We start from the raw sequence: 17,955 nt of genomic DNA, 5'->3' as shown, positions 1-17,955 counted from the left end.
TTGGCGACTTAAGCCACTCAGCTACAATTACATCGAATATAAGATAAGAGAGACAGTGACATCCCTGACAATTACCCTTCTTTCAGCAAAACCAATACAGTGAATAACCGTACCAGTAGATAACTGCAGCTGCAAATGGTTGTTAACCCAATATGTATGTTTTTCTTTACCTGAAGTGGTGGCGCCCGGACTGGAGCTGTTGCCCGAAGGTCCAGAGCTTCCTTTACCATTCAAGGACTCCGCTGAACTATTTTTCGGGGCGCTAGCTCCAAGGCCTCCAGTTTTTCTAGCGCTTGAACTTGCGCCTCCACTAGCGCCTCCGCCAAGGCCTGCACGAAATCGCACATCACTTCGATATTGCGCTGCTTTCTCTGGAATTGTGACAAGACTGCCCCCAAATAAACAATCCAAACCAAAGAATAGGCCGGCTTATGTTAAAGAAAACTGTGGCCTTAAATTCTTCAAGTATTTGAGCAGGACCACAATTCAGCCAATACAAACACAAAAATTAGGACGCATACGCAAAGCCTGCAAACTTTTTGCATTATTGAACATGTCCAGTTTTTTGTAACTTGAGTGGCATTGAAAATTACAGACCTAGATAACGGGTACTGTCACCCATGAAAATATAATGCTACAGACTATCTGGGCATAACGCAAAAGAAATGTTGCAGTTGAAAGAATGCCCTATATATTTTGCAACAAGCATTTTGAAATGGAGCAACAGTGGTGTAATGTGTTGACAGTTGTTATTAGGAAATAAAAATTTCCCAAGCTACAAATTTTGTTCAGGAGCCTGAAAATACTAAACTAACAGTATGGTCTATGGACGCGCGTCAATTTCTTGCTGTCCGCAAGATTCATAGGTTTGCAACAGGACTGATTACTCAAGCACTTGATACGAGTTAATGTGCGTTTGTTTTTTAACACAAGTGCAACACCTGGAAAGGCGGATTGCTCGCTCGGCCGGTTTGGAGGCGTGGGTCTCAATACATTTCATGGTTTGAATACACCCGCACTCGCCAGAGCATACGTTTGAATGTCGTTTAGTACTTGGTCAGTGCAAAAAACTGTAGTGCTCATTAGCAAACCACGGCAGGCGAATGGTATATAATTCCTATTGCGCCGACGTATCCTCTGGCCGCGTTTGGAACGGCCTTATAGGCCACTGAAAATAATGACGAAACATTGCTATGCTACAGAGTATCACTTGCATCTGCACAGCCACGCGAAACCGCAAAGAGTCACTGAAGGCCTTGATTTACTGCGGGCCAAGTATACATGGCAACGCAGCTTAACGGCCAAGCCACCATCGAAGCTACGCTGGTCTTTCGTGGTAACGGGGAGAACGGGTAAATAGGTTCTACGGGGTACAAAACAGTATATATCTTGTACATTCACCGCTAAGTACAAAGCTTTCTGAATCCTGCCTTGTCTACATATAAAATGGCGCTCACTGTCATCTCCGCAGCCCTGTACGTATCTGTCCCTTGAATTTGTGCTAGGTGCTTATCCATAAACTTCCAAACTTGCAGATTTCAGGACTGAGCCTGGTACATTATAGCGTAGAATGGTACCCCTGACCTGTGGTCTTCCCCCGCGAAGACTTCCGGGCATCTCTGTTCTTTGGATCTTGCCGCAAATGCTAATCAGGTTGTCAAAACAAAGCAACAACAGAGTTTCCTGCTTGTGTTGCTATAACGTCAGATAATAGGTGGGTTTTAAGTCGAACGCGGAAACCAAATTAATATTTGTAGTGATCACGAGCAAACTCTCCCATTACCATGAAAACATACATGTAGTTATTGGCAGTTCTACAAGACGTGCCACTTTTCAATACGTATTCTTAAATACCTAGTTGTTCATACGCAAACAAATAAACAATCGAGTCATATTCTTGTTATACTACCAACCAAGCAAATGTAACACACATACTTTGGTAAGTAAACTTGCAGCTCCGTAAAAAAGCTGCATTTCAGAAGAGTCCCAACTACGTTGTTTTTTTTGGGGGGGGGGGGGGGGGGCGGGGTGGTGCTGAATCAAAAAGACTCTATTCTAAATAAATATCCTAAAGAGCTCGCAGTGTCGGTCTAGCCCTTCCTTCTCTCACACGTATACTGGAATATGCGTTAAAGCAAAACGACGGTATGAAGAACACTTTCACGACTAAGTGTCTATATCAAAACATATTTCTTGAGAAATTAGTGCTTCGGCTTTCCTCAGTGGCCTAATCATGGTTTCAAGGAGGCGAAATTGCGCATGATCGCATGCAGCTGCTTGTGGTTGCCGGCCAAGTTCGGGAAGCGAATTTTTATTGTGTGCATTTTTTTGTGATCAGGTACCCGCAAACATTTGCTTTTGAAATACTAAGAGAAATCAAGCACAACTGAGCACATCAAAAAAGCAATCTACTCTGCTAGTAGTTATCCTGATAATTGAGGTATGCATTTCTTTGTTCCGATTTTACAACTGTAGGTTATTTTACGTCCCAGTTTAAAAATACGCTCCGGAATATAAAAAGTAAACTAATAAATCTCATAGCAAGTGTTTAGTAACATTTAAAGTCCGCACTTGAGAAATTTAAATACTGCGCCACCTATTTTGAACAACTAAATAAACAATCGCCTTGGTTCTGGATACTTGCCATTGACTAGGCCTACGAAAGCCACCAGGGCGAGAAGAACATGCAGGTGTTTTTTCATCCCCTTCGCCTCGTTGCGTTCGTGAAACGAAAAGAAAGAACCGTTCAACCCCGGCAGGCTCAAGAACCAATTTTTTCTGAAACTAGACACGTGTTCATAGCCACATCTGTACAGATACACTCGCCAAGTGCTCACTCAACAGTGATTCTAAATTCTTTTAAAGACAAAGAGATGTCAGACCGACTATTGTCGTGTAGAAACGGGGTGGTTGAAGTTACTAGCCGCCCATACCTACAAAAGAACGTTTTTCATCCTGGCAGCTTTGAAGGAACTACTAATGCACTTCCAATTTTATTCGAAGTGCCCTTATATCTGTCGAATTTTTATAAGGAGGAACGGTTATTAGAAAACTTTGCTTGAGGCTTTGGTAACATTTATTAATTTGGTGCTGACTTTATTGAGTAGAAATACTTTGTGTAACCAAAATATCAAGGTCCAATTCATTAGGCGGGGTTATCAACCCTGCTCTGCAAAGAATGTAAAAATTCACAGGTTCTTTTGATGATCCTTTTATAAGATTTTGTTTTATTATCTGGCATACACAAAAACGTCCTTTCCAAGAACTGTAAACTGCGGCTCTCAAGAGTACCCTGTAACTCGTCTGCCCGTACGTACCACAGTTCTGGGTTTAGGACGATGACCCCCTTACGTAAAAGAGCTTTTGAAAACCTGCAAAACGTTTACGTGGTATGACACCGTCCCGCACAATGTCATTTATTTTGTTAAGGCCATTGCAAAGATGTGGTTAAGAAGGCCTTTCCACTCATTGACTCCACGAAAACAGAAGTCGGCAGAAGAAGATGCAGTTTCAGAGCTTTAATAGGAAACTCAAAGGGAATGATAGGCGGCTTTACGTGGTCTTGTGTGCTTGTAAGAGAGAAGCAATAGCAAAGGTACACAACACTCTTATACTTGTAATTCTCATGGACCACTGCAAAGCATTTGATTCTCTGCGTCATGGCGTACTTTTGTCACAACATTACTAATACGGAATCCGTAATCTCCCACGCATGTTTTTGAATCAGATATGAATAATCATGAGTGGTATCCAGTACAGCATAGGTATAACCTCCATAAAACAGATATTGTGTGGTTCTCTAGGGGAAATATTCTGGGAAGGCTTAAAAACTCTTTAAGTATTTGTCTTGTTTAATATTAAAGACGCCCACTTATTTGTAGCTAAATGATAATACTTTATTTATTCGCTCTGCTGATGCACGTAGCTTGATTTGGCCCCGCCACCTCACCAAACTGCACGACCTGTCTAACAAAAACTGTATAACAGCTACTTTGAACCAGACCGCATGCATTTTGTTTGCATCGAGAGATAACATGCCATTAAAGCCTATATAGGCTTTAAAGTGGTGCTCTCGCACCGCATGACGTGGGACGCCGATTTTGAAATACTGACTAAAAAACCTATGCTGCGCTGTCGGCACACTGCAGTGCTGTCGTGACTACTTCCCAGGAAACATACATCGAAATAAAAAAAGTATGCAGTATTTTAACATATAAAAAAATTACACCCCCTCTTTCGTGATGCCGATTTCACAGATAACGACTTTTGGAAAGTATGGACCATTCGGCACACAGTTCTCTGTTCGTCATCCGCTTCCTACAAACAATTGCGTCAGTAGAAATGCTTCAAAAACAAGGACGAACTTCAAAGTCCGCTAGCCATTGTTTCATGCGGCCGAGTCTCTTTGTCAGGACATTGTCGTCTGCAGAAGAAGTATTTAAAATAAAAGACAGGGATAATAATTACTTGTTTAATGAAAGTGTAGATAAAATTAGTGCCTTTCCACTCTTCGAAGAAGGATGACCTGCAAAGCTGGACGCAGTCCACGGAGCGCACAAAACAAAACAAGTTTTTCGTAATTTTATATGCAGCATATTTCCTAGGCGATTAGCTGAATGACCCTCTGACGGATCCACGCTTTGTTCTTGCAGATAAACATGTAACTGTCTGTGTCCCTGTCGCGTCGTAAGCATCTTACTGTTTGTGCAAGGCCAGGTTCAGACTGCTGCCGCAACTGTCGCAATGACCTGAAACACGGATGGGCGTTAAAAATGCACTGACGATTACTACAAATTGTGCGCAGCAGGAGCTGCAGTCTACTCGGTCACGGCGCATTTCTACTGCGTCTAAGGAAGTGTTCGCGTGATCAGCGAACGTATGACGGCATTCGCTACTCCGCTGCTACCTTGCAGTGCACCGCCGCCACCGGCCAGCATGTTGCAAATCGTGTTCGAATCTCCCGCGCGAATTTCCCGTGGTTCGGATTAGCCCCGCGCAAGGGAGCAGCGAGCACGTTCTTGCATGTCGTGTTTGAACCTACCGCGCAAAGGTCAATAAGTTTGGTTTAGTAGAAAAAGGAATAGTGTTTGGGGACAGTCTAGGGGTAGGGCACTCCTTGGTGGCGACACATGAAACATGTGTGAAAGAAAGGCAGTGAGAAAGATGACGCGGTTACCGCACGTGCCGTACTCCAATTCACCTCACCCTTCGCTAGACGCTCCTCTCCGTTTTCTATCTTTCGTTGCTGCTGCGCTCGCTCACTCGGTTACGCAGACATAAACAGACGCCGCTCCCGCGAAGCTCACGTTTCGGCTGCCTCAGGGCTGCTCCCTAAAACGACTGAAACCCGCCGTCGCGGCGTATGTCACTTCCAAGCACGCGTACATGACCGGTTCCCGGTTTATGCATGCGCAGTTTTGTAGCGAAAAATAGTGGTAGGGAGGAGGGGCGGCGTGCACGCGCAGCCATAGGTTTCATGCCCGTACTGATGCATGATATGTCTGTTGTGCTGGTACGAAATTTAAACGCGGACGTTAAACGGCCCAGTGTAACCCTACCTGGAGTCCATAGTGGTAGAGCGGATTGAGTAGAGCAGACGCCAAACGCATACCGCGATATATGGACGTAAAAAAATGCCATGTCACACAGTTTCGTTAGCTGAGACGTGAAATAACGTCATACTTTAAGCCATTGCGACAGTTGCGGCAACAGTCTGAACCCGGCCTTGCACAAACAGTAAGATGCTTACGACGCCGGAGGGACACAGGCAGTACCATGTTTATCTGCAAGACCAAAGCTTTCATCCGTCAGAGGGTCATTCATCTAATGGCCTAGGAAATATGCTCTATCGCAAACGTCTTTTGCTTTGTGCGCCCCGTGGACTGAGTCCAGCTTTGCAGGTCATCCTTCTTCACAGAGTGGAAAGGCACTAATATTTTACGTCCATAGATCACGATATAGATTTTGCGTCAGTAATCTGAACTTAGCCTAACACACAAACCCAATCCGCTCTACCACAATGGACTCCAGGTAGGGTCACACTGGGGCGTTTAACGTTCGTGTTTAAATTTCGTACCAGCACAACAGACATACCATGCATCAGTACGGGCTTGAAACCTATAGCTGCGCGTGCACGCCGCCCCTCCTCCCTACCACTATTTTTCACTACAAAACTGCGCTTGCATAAACCGGGAACCGGTCTCGTACGCGTGCTTAGAAGTGACATACGCCGCGACGGCGGAATTCAGTCGTTTTAGGGGGCAGCCCTGAAGCAGCCGAAACGTAAGCTTCGCGGGAGCGGCGTCTGTTTATGTCTGCGTAACCGAGTGAGCGAGCGCAGCAGCAACGAAAGATAGAAAACGGAGAGGAGCGTCTAGCGAAGGGTGAGGTGAATTGGAGTATGGCACGTGCGGCAACCGCGTCATCTTTCTCACTGCCTTTCTTTCACACATGTTTCATGTGTCGCCACCAAGGAGTGGCCTCCCCCTAGACTGTCCCCAGACACTATTCCTTTCTCCACTAAACCAAACTTATTTACCTTTGCGCGGTAGGTTCAAACACGACATGCAAGAACATGCTCGCTGGTCCCTGGCGCGGGGCTAATTCAAACCACGGGAAATCAGCGCGGGAGATTCGAACACGATTTTCAACATGCTGGCCGGTGGCGGCGGTGCACTGCAAGGTAGCAGCGGAGTAGCGAATGCCGTCATACGTTCGCTGATCACGCGAACACTTCCTTAGACGCAGTAGAAATGCGCCGTGACCGAGTGGACTGCAGCTCCTGCTGCGCACAATTTGTAGTAATCGTCAGTGCATTTTTTAGCGCCCATCTGTGCTTCAGTTTATTTTTCGCAATTATCTGATAGCCCCATATCGCCATTAGCTGCCGCCTGTGCAACATTACAAGGGGGCATCGGGGAAGGCGAGAAGGAAAATAGTTGTGAAAGAGGTGCCAACGGTGGGTAGGGGGAGCCGTGGAATGGCATCGAAAAAATCGATGACATCGGAATGAAAACTGGGGGGTAGGGGGGTAGGCATATACTGCTTTGCAGTAATTATCGTAGGCCACTCCTGCAGTGTCGCCTTCAGAGGCAGCTGTACTCTTTTTATCATTTCCAAAGCATCTCTCAGTGTCACAAAAAAAGAATCCACTGTGAAAAGTGTTAGTAGTATAAAACCTTTTGGGGTACCACTTACCCTGCTTTCTGTATTTGGAATCTGTTTCCAAGGATTGAATATGTTGCGGAATGAGAATGGAAAGGTATGCCTTTTGTGACGGATGGAGGAGCAACTTTCGCTGTGTTCTGTTATTTCTCAATCTAGCTGCCCATGGCAAATGTGGAGAATGCGTGGGCCTCATCAACGTTTGTACTCAACTTACCTCGGCCAGTGAGGCTACCATGCATTCCTCGGTGAGCTGTGGCAGTGTTGCGTCAGTTAGTTAAACCCTGATACCGGGGTTTGTACGTTGCCCTTCCCTCCTCTTGCAGACTTTTGGTGAGCCACCAGGGTAGGGAAGAAAGAAACGGGCAATTGAAAGGTACCTCTTTCATTAATTTCTTGTCGATATCTTTCATACTTCATAGCCTTAAGGCTTCATATAACTTCGTTTGGTTCGAGAGCTGAAGTTTTTTATTGCTCGAGGCGTCTTGTTGCACAGCGTATTTGTTTCCTTATGCGTTGGTGTGAGAAATATCTTCCGTGTGTATTCTCGTCTCAGCAACTTGTGTACGCGCATATTGAGAGAAAATGCTTTCTTTTTTGTTTCTTTTTTGTCTCTGCCCCTCATTTTCTCCGGAGGAGAACACGTCATGCAAATGAGAGCACACAGCCTCATGCCCTTTCCAGTCTTCCAAACATCGTGTTTCCTATGCACTCAAAAAGCCAATACAAAAGTATATTGTAATGGGCTCCATAAATTACTAGTGTACTCCAGTAACCTGAAAGAACAATACATATTTTGGGGACGTTATTGCAGTGAAACTATGCGAAAGAATATGTCGAAGTTTAGGGCTACCGTGCCTACTGTCAACAGTGACGCGTCCGTCCCCTGGTATAATTCCAAGTTGTAAAACGACTAATACAAAAAGAATTCTAGCCTTTGACGAAGCAACAAAAGCCTAGCGAGTAGAAAACTGCTCCTTATAAAACCTTACATAAGTGCAAGAAACAAAGAAAAATATGACAAAATTGTGGATGCGTGTATGCCATCTCGAGTATCCCAAGCAAATACTACGCCATTATGTTTGTTAGATGTAGGACCATCTCACTGTCCTATAATAGACCTGCAATGATTTGTGGCTCCTTTTATTGTTCTTAATGTTTGGTAAACACAACAACGAAGTGACACCTGCTCAAAGTTATTCCGAACAAAAACCATCCAATCAATGTTGTTTGAATAGAATATAGCCTCAATGGCTCATGAGTTGCGTTTTATTTCTGCGGAGATATTGCGATTTTAAAACTCATATCCGAGTGGCCAGACTTCCCGTCGCAAATGGGGGTATCATCACGGCTATTCTTATTACGACGGCATTCACTCCCCTTGCTGTGACAAGGACACGTTTTGACTCTCCTACGGGGAGGTATTGCCGCTTATGTGTCGCCTTTGTCGCTATCATTACACCACTTTTCGCGTGTTAGCTATGACGCCCGTACCCCGACATTTTGCGCAACCACTCTTTGTGAACCCGTTCTTGCGTTTTCTATTTGTGCCTGAAAGCGCTGAATTTTTCTTTCCCTTGATGAAAAGAGAAGCGTAGAGGAAATAGTGTAAACCGTTCGTCACTCACGTACACTGTTCTTATTTGATCGACATGTAGGCACATCTTTGAACTCATGTTGACTAATCTTGTTTGGATGACCTGGAGCCACTTGTGGCGTGGACAGTGCCCTGCTCTTGCTGCCCATGTGCTTTCAGAACCAGATACAGGGGTCATTGTTGCTGCTCAAAACGCCACTGCTTCTTGCAGGTCCGTCATGTTGTGGAGTTTTTCCCGTAGGGTTCGCTTGATCAACCTTGATCTTGTAGAGAAACCTTCGCTTTTTCTGCATCTTATGAAACTATTTAGCGATATCAACTGTCGGTGAAGTTTTAATTTGCGATTTGGTACTATTCGAATATTTTCTTGAGTTTACAATATTGCTGTTCTGGCTTACGTGTGGCAGTGTCAGGAGACTACAGTGCAAACAGAGGGTGTAGGCGACACGAAGTGCGAAAGCCGCTGCCTGATTAGTGATTTTGAAGTACATGCTATGCTTGACTAACCAGAAATAAAGCCAAGCTTAAATCTATGATATTTCTAATTTTGAGTGTTCACTAAGTCAGTTGTAGGCGTATTTGTGTAGTTCACTTCTGCCGACTAACCAAAGCCGACAAAAATGGACGTCTTGAATATTACTGTCACACAGGCTTGAAAACGTACTTTATTTTTCGATACGATCTCTCAATCAACCCCTCCGCTTTAAAATCACTGATATTATACATGGGCTATTTTAAAAAAAATTATTTACAATGCTGGCTAACGTTTGTAAACGCAAAGATCGACGTTCGGCAGTTCCAGGAACGCGCGCAGGCCTTCGCTTGCGTCAGTGGCAGTCTTCAATATTGTCGCTCGAAATTCACTGCGTACAATGACATGAAAAAAACACAATATATAAGACTCCTGTACCGCCAATGTTCCACATTTCGTCACAGATCTTGATTCCCTGTGATGCATACGTGCGTTCTAAAGTTTACATTGCATACTGTGCAACGGTCGACACGAGACCAAACGCCTTCAGTGTTCAGTTTTAGTTATTTTGGTAAGAAAAGAGTTCAGAAAACAAAATATATTTAAGAAAAGTATAAGATTCGATGTGAAAAGTTTCCAACTGCAATAGTATCAACAGATGTAGAAGAAAGACGTGAATTGGGTTCAGCCTATGGGCCCAGCTAAAACGGTTTCTCTCATGCCACAGTTCTACGCGGGAAAATTTTCCGGCGCAGTAAATGTCCACTGGGATTTCAAAAAATATTCAGTATCGAAGTAAGTGGGGCACCAAGATAAGGTAATCCCCTCCTAACAGTATTATTCATCACTCATAAAACCGTCATTTACACTTTACACACGCTGCTTAAGTGTCCGGCATAGGAAGGATAGTGATCGGTAACCGCTTTGCTAGTGCGTGAGGTGCAGTGGCGCATTCGTTTTTTTTAAAAGACGCTGAACTGCGCACGCAACTGCCCTTTCTCGGTAGGGTAGAGAGCGGTAAATACAAAAATGCCACCCTCAAGAGCAGCAGTTGCTTAGCTCTGCAGAAAAAAAGAAACTGGCGAAAACAAATTGATATTATCATTTTTTCAATGTTATCAATTTATTAAACTACACGTTGTGACATAAACAATCATAAATGAGAAAACGTGACTGGTACCCGCAACCTTGACGTGTTTTCAGAGCAGCCTGTCAGAAAAGGACTTTGTCCGTACAAGCCTGTGCAAAAATGCTTCCTGATAATGTACTTTAAGAGATAGAAACCTCAATAAGCAAGTACTATAAAACACCATTCCTCAACCCAGGCGGTAAGCAACGCAACAGTTGAGGGTTGTTGCGTGGATTCGTTTTGCAGAACAATAAATCTGAGCCTTCGCAAAAGCCAACCTAACCACTTAGTCCTAGCACGTATACATACAACCAGTGGTGTCCAAACGCAGAGGCGACTAAAGTAATCGTATTCTTCAACAATGAAAAACAGTGCAGGTACATTTTACACCTGCCTGTCAGCATTACCTCGTTGGAAGGTGGCACTGCCTCCCCTTGGAGTGCCTGCTTGTTGAGTTGGAATGAACCCCAACACAATTTCTGATTGGCTTCCAGCCATTGTGCTAAAGGGAAAGTAAACACATATACGCTTCCATGAAATAATACTGTAGTGAAGGGCCGGGGCAGAGTGGTGGCCAATCCGCCGAACCGGTGGCATAACGTTTGCTCAAGGGAAAGCCGCATCGACGACGACGAGAAGGAAGAAGTAGTTCAGAAGTGGTATTGAACTTAACGTACCCGCTAATTACTTGACAGGAGCAGTACTGACTGTTTCTGTAGTTGATACTGTGTTCCGATAGCTTACGTGCTGCGTCTAGGTTTCAAAGATACAGTTCGCTGGACAGCTTCCCACCAGGCATTATCTCTGGTTACCTTGACATTGAGCATCTCCGGTACTCTTGGAAGTGTGAATTGGCGCAGTCTCGACTGTGCGAGGTCACACTGACGTGCTTTCGCTGCACGTCAGTGTGCAGCGAAAGCACGTCAGCGCCCGCATAGTGCCATCGGCCATGCGCGGCTTCTGTGAAGAGGAGGAAACAATTGACCATTTCCTGTTGTCTTGCCGGTGGTTCTCCTCCCTCCAAAATTGTTGCATGCAGGCTCCCTCCGGCGCCTGGATTTCCCCTTGTGGGTGCCTAATTTACTCTCATTTGGGGCAGTGGGGCTTGTATGTTTCAACGGGTATGTTTGTCGGGCTCTTCACTCGTTTAATGCCTAATCAGGTCGCTTGCCTTGTTAGTCAATCACATCAACCAATTTTCTTAAAGCGCGGGACACATGGACGATTGGTGGATGCGAATTGCATGGGACTGATTGTTACGACTGCCGCCACGACTAGTCGTACGCGTGAATTTGAGACACATGGCCCGATGCGCGCGTGCGATGCGCCGTCGGCGCCGCTCCGCCCACTGTTTTTTCTCCATGGTCAACTACGACGATCGCAGACCTTAATTTGTAGATAGCGCGTGTTGTTTGCAAGAAATGGATAAAGCAGGCGTTCGTGAAGCGTTTTCTGCCTTCGGAAGCAGTCCACACACACGGCGGCCGCGCTTGCCAGCTCGGCGCACTCAGCGGCTCGAACCGCCGCCGACCACGGTAGCACTAAAAAGAAGCCCCGCATGGGAGAGAGTAGGTGTTACTGTGGTGACAAATTGTGCTAGGGATTGTTGTCAGGTCTTATTTTAAAAGTGGCGAACAGATATCTGCCGCGATGCAGGCCTACGTTGACCGGTCGCGGGCAGCGAGGTCTCGGCTGAATGTAGGCCTAAGCTCCTTCCTCCGGCCGCTAGCCATCGGCACCCATCACGTTCCTCTCCGTCGGAAGATTAGGAATGTGCCCTGATGGTAACTTCCTAATGGAAAAGCAAGATAAAAAATAAAAATTTCTCCTATTCAATCTTGCAAGCTGCTCCACCATATCGGAACATCGGTGAAATCACCTTCGTTCTAAAGCCATTGAGTTTGTCCTCCAGCAAGCTCAGCACACTGATATTTTTTTTACTGCCAACAAAAGAATTTGTGGCACAGAAACGTTTTCCGTATAACCACGATGATTTTACAGAGGCATTGTACAGAAAAAGCGCCTTTATTTCCCACGAACAAACGAATTTAAGTTTGTAACGTAAATAGATTGTTCTTGCAGCGGCCGCACCTTCGTATGCATAGTTGACATTAGCTCTAAAACAAACGCAATACGTTTAAAAATTCAGTTTTGTTTCTGTCGGTACCCTCACTTGAGCCCTAGGCGGTATCCTTATATCGATGTAATAGCCACCCGTAATTGTAATCTTCGCTGCAAAAGATTACCCTCATAAACGCTCAATTGTAAACTATGGATGCCATTACGTAAATCCGCATTATCCTTCTCAGAACTAAATGACATTCGCCAGGACCTCCCAGAACATGCGGCAGACCTATGGGATGTCGACTTCACAAGGTCAGTGACTGTGAAACTGCTACTCTTTTTTTTTGTATACATCATAAGAACCATTTGTAGTGTTTTTAATGCATTATGCTCCCTTCAAAATTCCTGAATATACCACTTTAGATGCGACTTTTTCAAAGCTGACAATTTTATTTCATGCTGTATTTCTTGCAGGATGCTTTGTTCACTTATCCCTAACACCTTTGAAACAATCGCATCAAACAATGCTGTGGCATATTTCCGTGGCCCCACGCCTGAACTTCCCTGCTTGCTTATGCAAGAACGCTCGTACAGTTTAGCGGGATTACTTCAGCACTTACCACTTAGTGACAATTTGATGTGTATACGGTGTATTTCATGAAAAGTACTTCAAATATTGGAGTACCTCTGCCGTTCCTGCCAGGTAATGCACACTTCCCTACCTCCTAAGTTCAACCATCCGTTAGTTTTCACTCACCTTCTTCCTCGCAATCAGTGCGCCTGTCCGATACTTTCCGTCCTTTAGGTGCCCTACTTCCCTTTATTACTTTTTCCCCAAACTTGGCAAAAGTCGATAAAGACTATCGTCTTTTGTCGGCATTTGCAACAAAAGGAGCAGATACGCGGCCAATTTTTTACTCCTTGTACACGTTTTCTTACCCATCAATTTGGTCATTCATCAGTCCCACATCATTCTTTATTTTTTTTTCATGTGTCTCAGCTAGTTTTGCGTCTGTTTTTGGACATCTGTGTTTTGGTTTTTGTGTACAACACTCATGGTAACGTTCGCTCCAGCTGCCCCTGTATTCTCCGAAGGACGATTTGGGGACTTTCACCGCTGCCACATAGACACACGTTTAATTCCTCATCCGGTGCCTTCCTCTGCTCGTGACTCCCTGACCTTATAACCAATTTAGGGGTTACAAACTTTCTCCAGGTCGTCCCTGTTCTGTACCTGCGTGCTTCTAGTTGCAGTTCATTTCGCCTCCCTTTATTACGGATAGTTCAAGGGGAAGAAACTTGTACTGAACACCCTGGCCGTTGATAACCAAAATGCCTGCTACCCCCTGAATGCGATTGTCCAGACAAGGTGCACCCTAGGCTTAGATGCACGCAGGGTCACATATGGGCATCCTCCACAGCCGTTTCACCAGAACAGCCGCTGCTCTGCTCGCGTACACGGTGAGGAGCTTTGACGCACTCAAGTCGATGGAATAAATGCCGGACGGATAAAAACAGGAGCTAGATTCCGCTCTTGGGAAGACGAAAACACAGAGGGACCTCCTGTCAAACTCTAAATCCTAATGCTGGCGACACTGCCCCAGGAAGGTGATTTTGCAGACTGCGTGTATTTTTCTTTCGGTGAGAGGCCGAGTGTGGCGAATGTCATGTGGCAGCCAAGCACATCAAAGTGTGCCGTGTGACAACCAAGATGTGGCGCGGGACACGAGAAAGATTAGGACACGGTGGGGTAGGGAGCTTCCGCCGAGCAGCGGGCCTCCATGGCTAGCCTCTGGAGTGACGTGTACATTTACGATTTGTTACCAAAGACGTAAAGCCGCATATGCAAAAAAAGCAACTTTTTCAGTGGTGCCAGCAACAAATAAAAAAAAAACACATACAGTCAAGGAACTGCACCCCTATAAAGCCGTACCGGCAACACCTGACCAAAAAGGCTTACGATGACGACACTCCCAAACTCAAAATTTGTACGCAGCGTGGACTGCAGTCTTGTCGGTCAAAGTATATATGTGCTGCGTCTCAGGAAGTGATCGCGTGATCAGCGACCCCACGGCGGCGCACGATACTCTGGCGTTATCTCACAGCGCATTGCGGCCGCTGAGCATATTGTTGTAATGGTGTTTCAACCTCCCGCGCACATTTCACGTGCTCGGAAGAGCCACGAAACGAGAAGAGTGACAAAGCACCGATGTATGTGCAGCACTGAGCGTGTGCTGGGCTTTCGCGGCGCAGCCTCGCCATATTGCCCTCCCTTTCACACGTGCGCCATGCTTCTTTCATCCTCCTTTTTCCTCCGGGCACATCTTCAGTGGCCTCTTCATTTACTCGGTAGTGTTGTAGTGCGTTGCCGCCAGACAGTGCCTCGCGCCGCTTTGGCATACCACCCTCCCCTCACGCTTCCGATACACTTTGGTCCTCCGTTTTCATTGCCTTTAGTGTCCCCTTCGTTCGCTCGGTTACGAGGCATGGCGCGGCCGTGGAACCACAGTAGCGGGCGCCTAAGTTCTGCGCAATACAAAAAAAACTATGTTTTAAAGATATCTTTTTGCCGACTCACACAAATTCACACAAACACTACCTTACCATGTCTTCTACGCAGAGCACCATCACCAGTTCGTAAAAGGCAAGTACCACAATTTCCTGTTCCGTTTGTTGTTTTAAATGGGTGGTTTGCGCCGAACAAGAACGGTAGGCTTCTTCAAATCGAATACCTAGGAAGACCTATAATAAGAACCGCTTATATTGGGCAAATGCGTAGGTGCCAGTGCGTGCTGTTCTGCCTACTGTGGGGTAATATGATTTTAATACCTATACCCTCGATCTTTTAGTTATATCCTCCTCACAAAACAGGTTATTATGAGGATTTGGTTGAATGATCCGACCCTCGTTTCTTTTACTTTTCAGAGACCCTCATATATATTCAGGGAAATTCAAGCTTACCCATCGCTTTTTTATCTTTGATAGCGCCAATCTTCGTGCTTCAGGTTCGGTTCTCTGTATCCAAACATCTGTGCCGAATTATCGCATATGTAGCAGAAATAAAACATTGACGCTTACTACACTTCCTGAATGCCAGAATACATGGAGCGAACTTTCACAACGAAGTTCGCGCGGCGGAAAATCAACCACGGCATCACACCGTATGTTCATCAGGCTGAACTATGTAGAGCTAAGACACCGCGCTTACCCGGCGTCAACGGTGGGTTGCACTCAGTGTGGCTAAATGAACCTCCATGCCGAAAATCAACGGGGGCGTTAGGCAAACGAACCCAGTGAAGAAGCTTTCCGCTCGTGTTTTGCGCTGTCCGACAATTCTCCTTGAGTCAGGGGCGTTTCTTCTGCTAAAATATTGGTTTTCAGTCCTCGAAAATGCCAACCGCCGTAGGAAAAAAATGCCCGGGGAGACTCGAACTCGCGATTTCCGCAAAATGAAGCCTGTAATTCACCTCTCCTCTACCTCAACAGATGGCGGCTTCTTTCCAAACACAGCATGTCAAACCTGGCTCTGAATACAAACGGGTGACGACTTCTTCTTTTTCGTTGTACTTGAGAGTCCCTCGCAGTGATACTGCCTGTTCGAAAACCGCAACCACCTCTGCATTGCTGCCAAATTCCATCGTAGGCACTTCGTAGTGGGGAATTCCTTGGCTGACGTAAACACCACCCTCTTGTGTCACTTCCAGTTGTACCGATCATCGAGGAAAGATCCGTCGGATAGCAAAAGCGGCATATCTCCGGTAACTGCATGTCGCAGGCCCAGTTCTACTCGTCTCTTGCAGCAGAATAGTCTCGGATATTGCATAGGCGCTCCATACTGATGATAATAAAGCCGGATTGCCTTTATTTACCATAATATAGGCTATTGTACATGCCAACCTCTGCGACAAAACACACGGCAGTTGCGTTGGGACCGTGTTTCGCTAGTGGCTTGAGCCATTGGAATCATGCGGACTTCAATCGTTGCAACCTCGTTTTCCTCAAGCCACCTGCTACGTCTCGGGAAGTGATCGCGTGTCGAGCAACCGCACTGTGGGACCCGCAACTCTGCCGTTACCTCACGCCCATCACCGCAGCCGACGTCCATGGTGTTACAACTAGCGTTGGAACGTCAGGCGCCTGACGCGCAAATGTCACGTGGTTCGGCATCGCCACGTATGTAGTAGCAGCGTCTCCCGTATGTTCGAAGGGGATGCAGCGGAAGATGTGCCGGCATAGCAGCGAGTGCCGCCCTCCCCGTCAGACCCTCTTCAGACGCTCCGACAAGCTTCTCGTGCGGGCTCAGTATACTGCTCTCCGGTCATACCCTAGCCACATTTACCACTGCCGTTTTCTTTCTGTGTTCCTTCGCTCGGTTACGACGCTGTTGCCGCCACGAAACCACAGACGTGGACGCCAAGGGGCTGCGCCGTAAAAGCAAGCATTCGTTGATTCCGGCGATGCCCCATACAAGCGTTCTGGTCATCATCATCATCATCATCACCACCACGACCACTAGCAGCAGCAGCAGCAGCATACCTACACCCACTGCAGGGCACAGGCCTCTCCCATAGGTGTACAATTATCACGGTCGTGTGCTAACTGTGACCAATCTATCTCCGCAAACTTCTTGATCACACCTGCCCATCTAACTTTCTGGTGCCCCCTGCCCCGCTTGCCTTCTCTAGGGATCCACTCTATTACCGTTAATGACCAACGTTTATCGTGCCTTCGCAATACATGCGCTGCCCACACACATTTCTTCCTATTTCTGCTAATATGTCCTTAACATGCGTTTTTTTTCTGGCCAACTCCGCTCTCTTCCTATCCCTAAATGTTTCACCTATCATCTTCCGTTCCATTTTTCGCTGAGTCGTCGTCAATTTCGGTTGAACCCTTTTAGTGAGCCTCTAGGTTTCTGCCCTGTAGGTGAGTACCGGTAAGATGCAGCGTTCATACAATTTATTCTTTAGGGACAATGGTAGGCTGCCATTCCTTACCTGAGAATGCCTGCTGAATGCACTCCACCCCATTCTTATCCTTCTAGTTATCTCTGCCTCATGTTTGGTATCCGGGGTCACTACTTGACCTAAATAGATATCTTCGCTCACCACCTCCACTGCCTCGCCACCTATCTCAAACCGCTGTGTTCTTCCGAGGTAATTAGGCATTACTTTAGTTTTCTGCATATTAATTTTCACGCCCACGATCCTACTCTGCCTGTCCATTGCGGTAATCATGCTTTGTAAGTCACACCCCAAATTACATAGCAAAGCAACGTCATCAGCAATCTCAGGTTACTGAGGTATTCTCCTATAACCCTTACGCCAAGCTGTTCCCGATTTAATGTTCTGAATACCTCTTGTAAACATACTGTCAACAACATTGGAGAGATTGGGTTTCCTTGTCTGACGCCTTTCCTTATATGTATTTTACTGCTTTTCTTATGGAGGAGGACGATGGTAGCTATGTACCCATTGTAGATATCCTCTAGTATTCTTACGTAATGCTCGTCTACAGCCGGAATGACTC

The 17,955-nt window shown here is 46.0% G+C and overlaps 1 protein-coding gene across 1 annotated transcript in view; it reads right to left on the bottom strand.

Moving 5' to 3' along the window:
- Positions 1–7,406, bottom strand: part of LOC144142966 (uncharacterized) — a 47,317-nt gene extending 39,911 nt beyond the window's left edge. The window contains exons 1-2 of the mRNA XM_077674794.1: positions 7,382–7,406; positions 171–329 (exon numbers count right to left, since the gene is read on the bottom strand). Coding sequence (XP_077530920.1) covers positions 171–329; positions 7,382–7,406 — 184 coding nt within the window. The remainder of the gene's footprint in view (positions 1–170; positions 330–7,381) is intronic.
- Between the last annotated feature and the right edge of the window lie 10,549 nt (positions 7,407–17,955).

Source organism: Haemaphysalis longicornis, unplaced genomic scaffold (genome assembly GCF_048455015.1).
Source record: "Haemaphysalis longicornis isolate Haplotype H1 unplaced genomic scaffold, Haemaphysalis longicornis Haplotype H1 scaffold_6, whole genome shotgun sequence".
Classification (NCBI taxonomy): domain Eukaryota; kingdom Metazoa; phylum Arthropoda; class Arachnida; order Ixodida; family Ixodidae; genus Haemaphysalis; species Haemaphysalis longicornis.
Note: the sequence above shows the minus strand (reverse complement) of the source record. Positions and strands in the feature narration are given on the sequence as shown.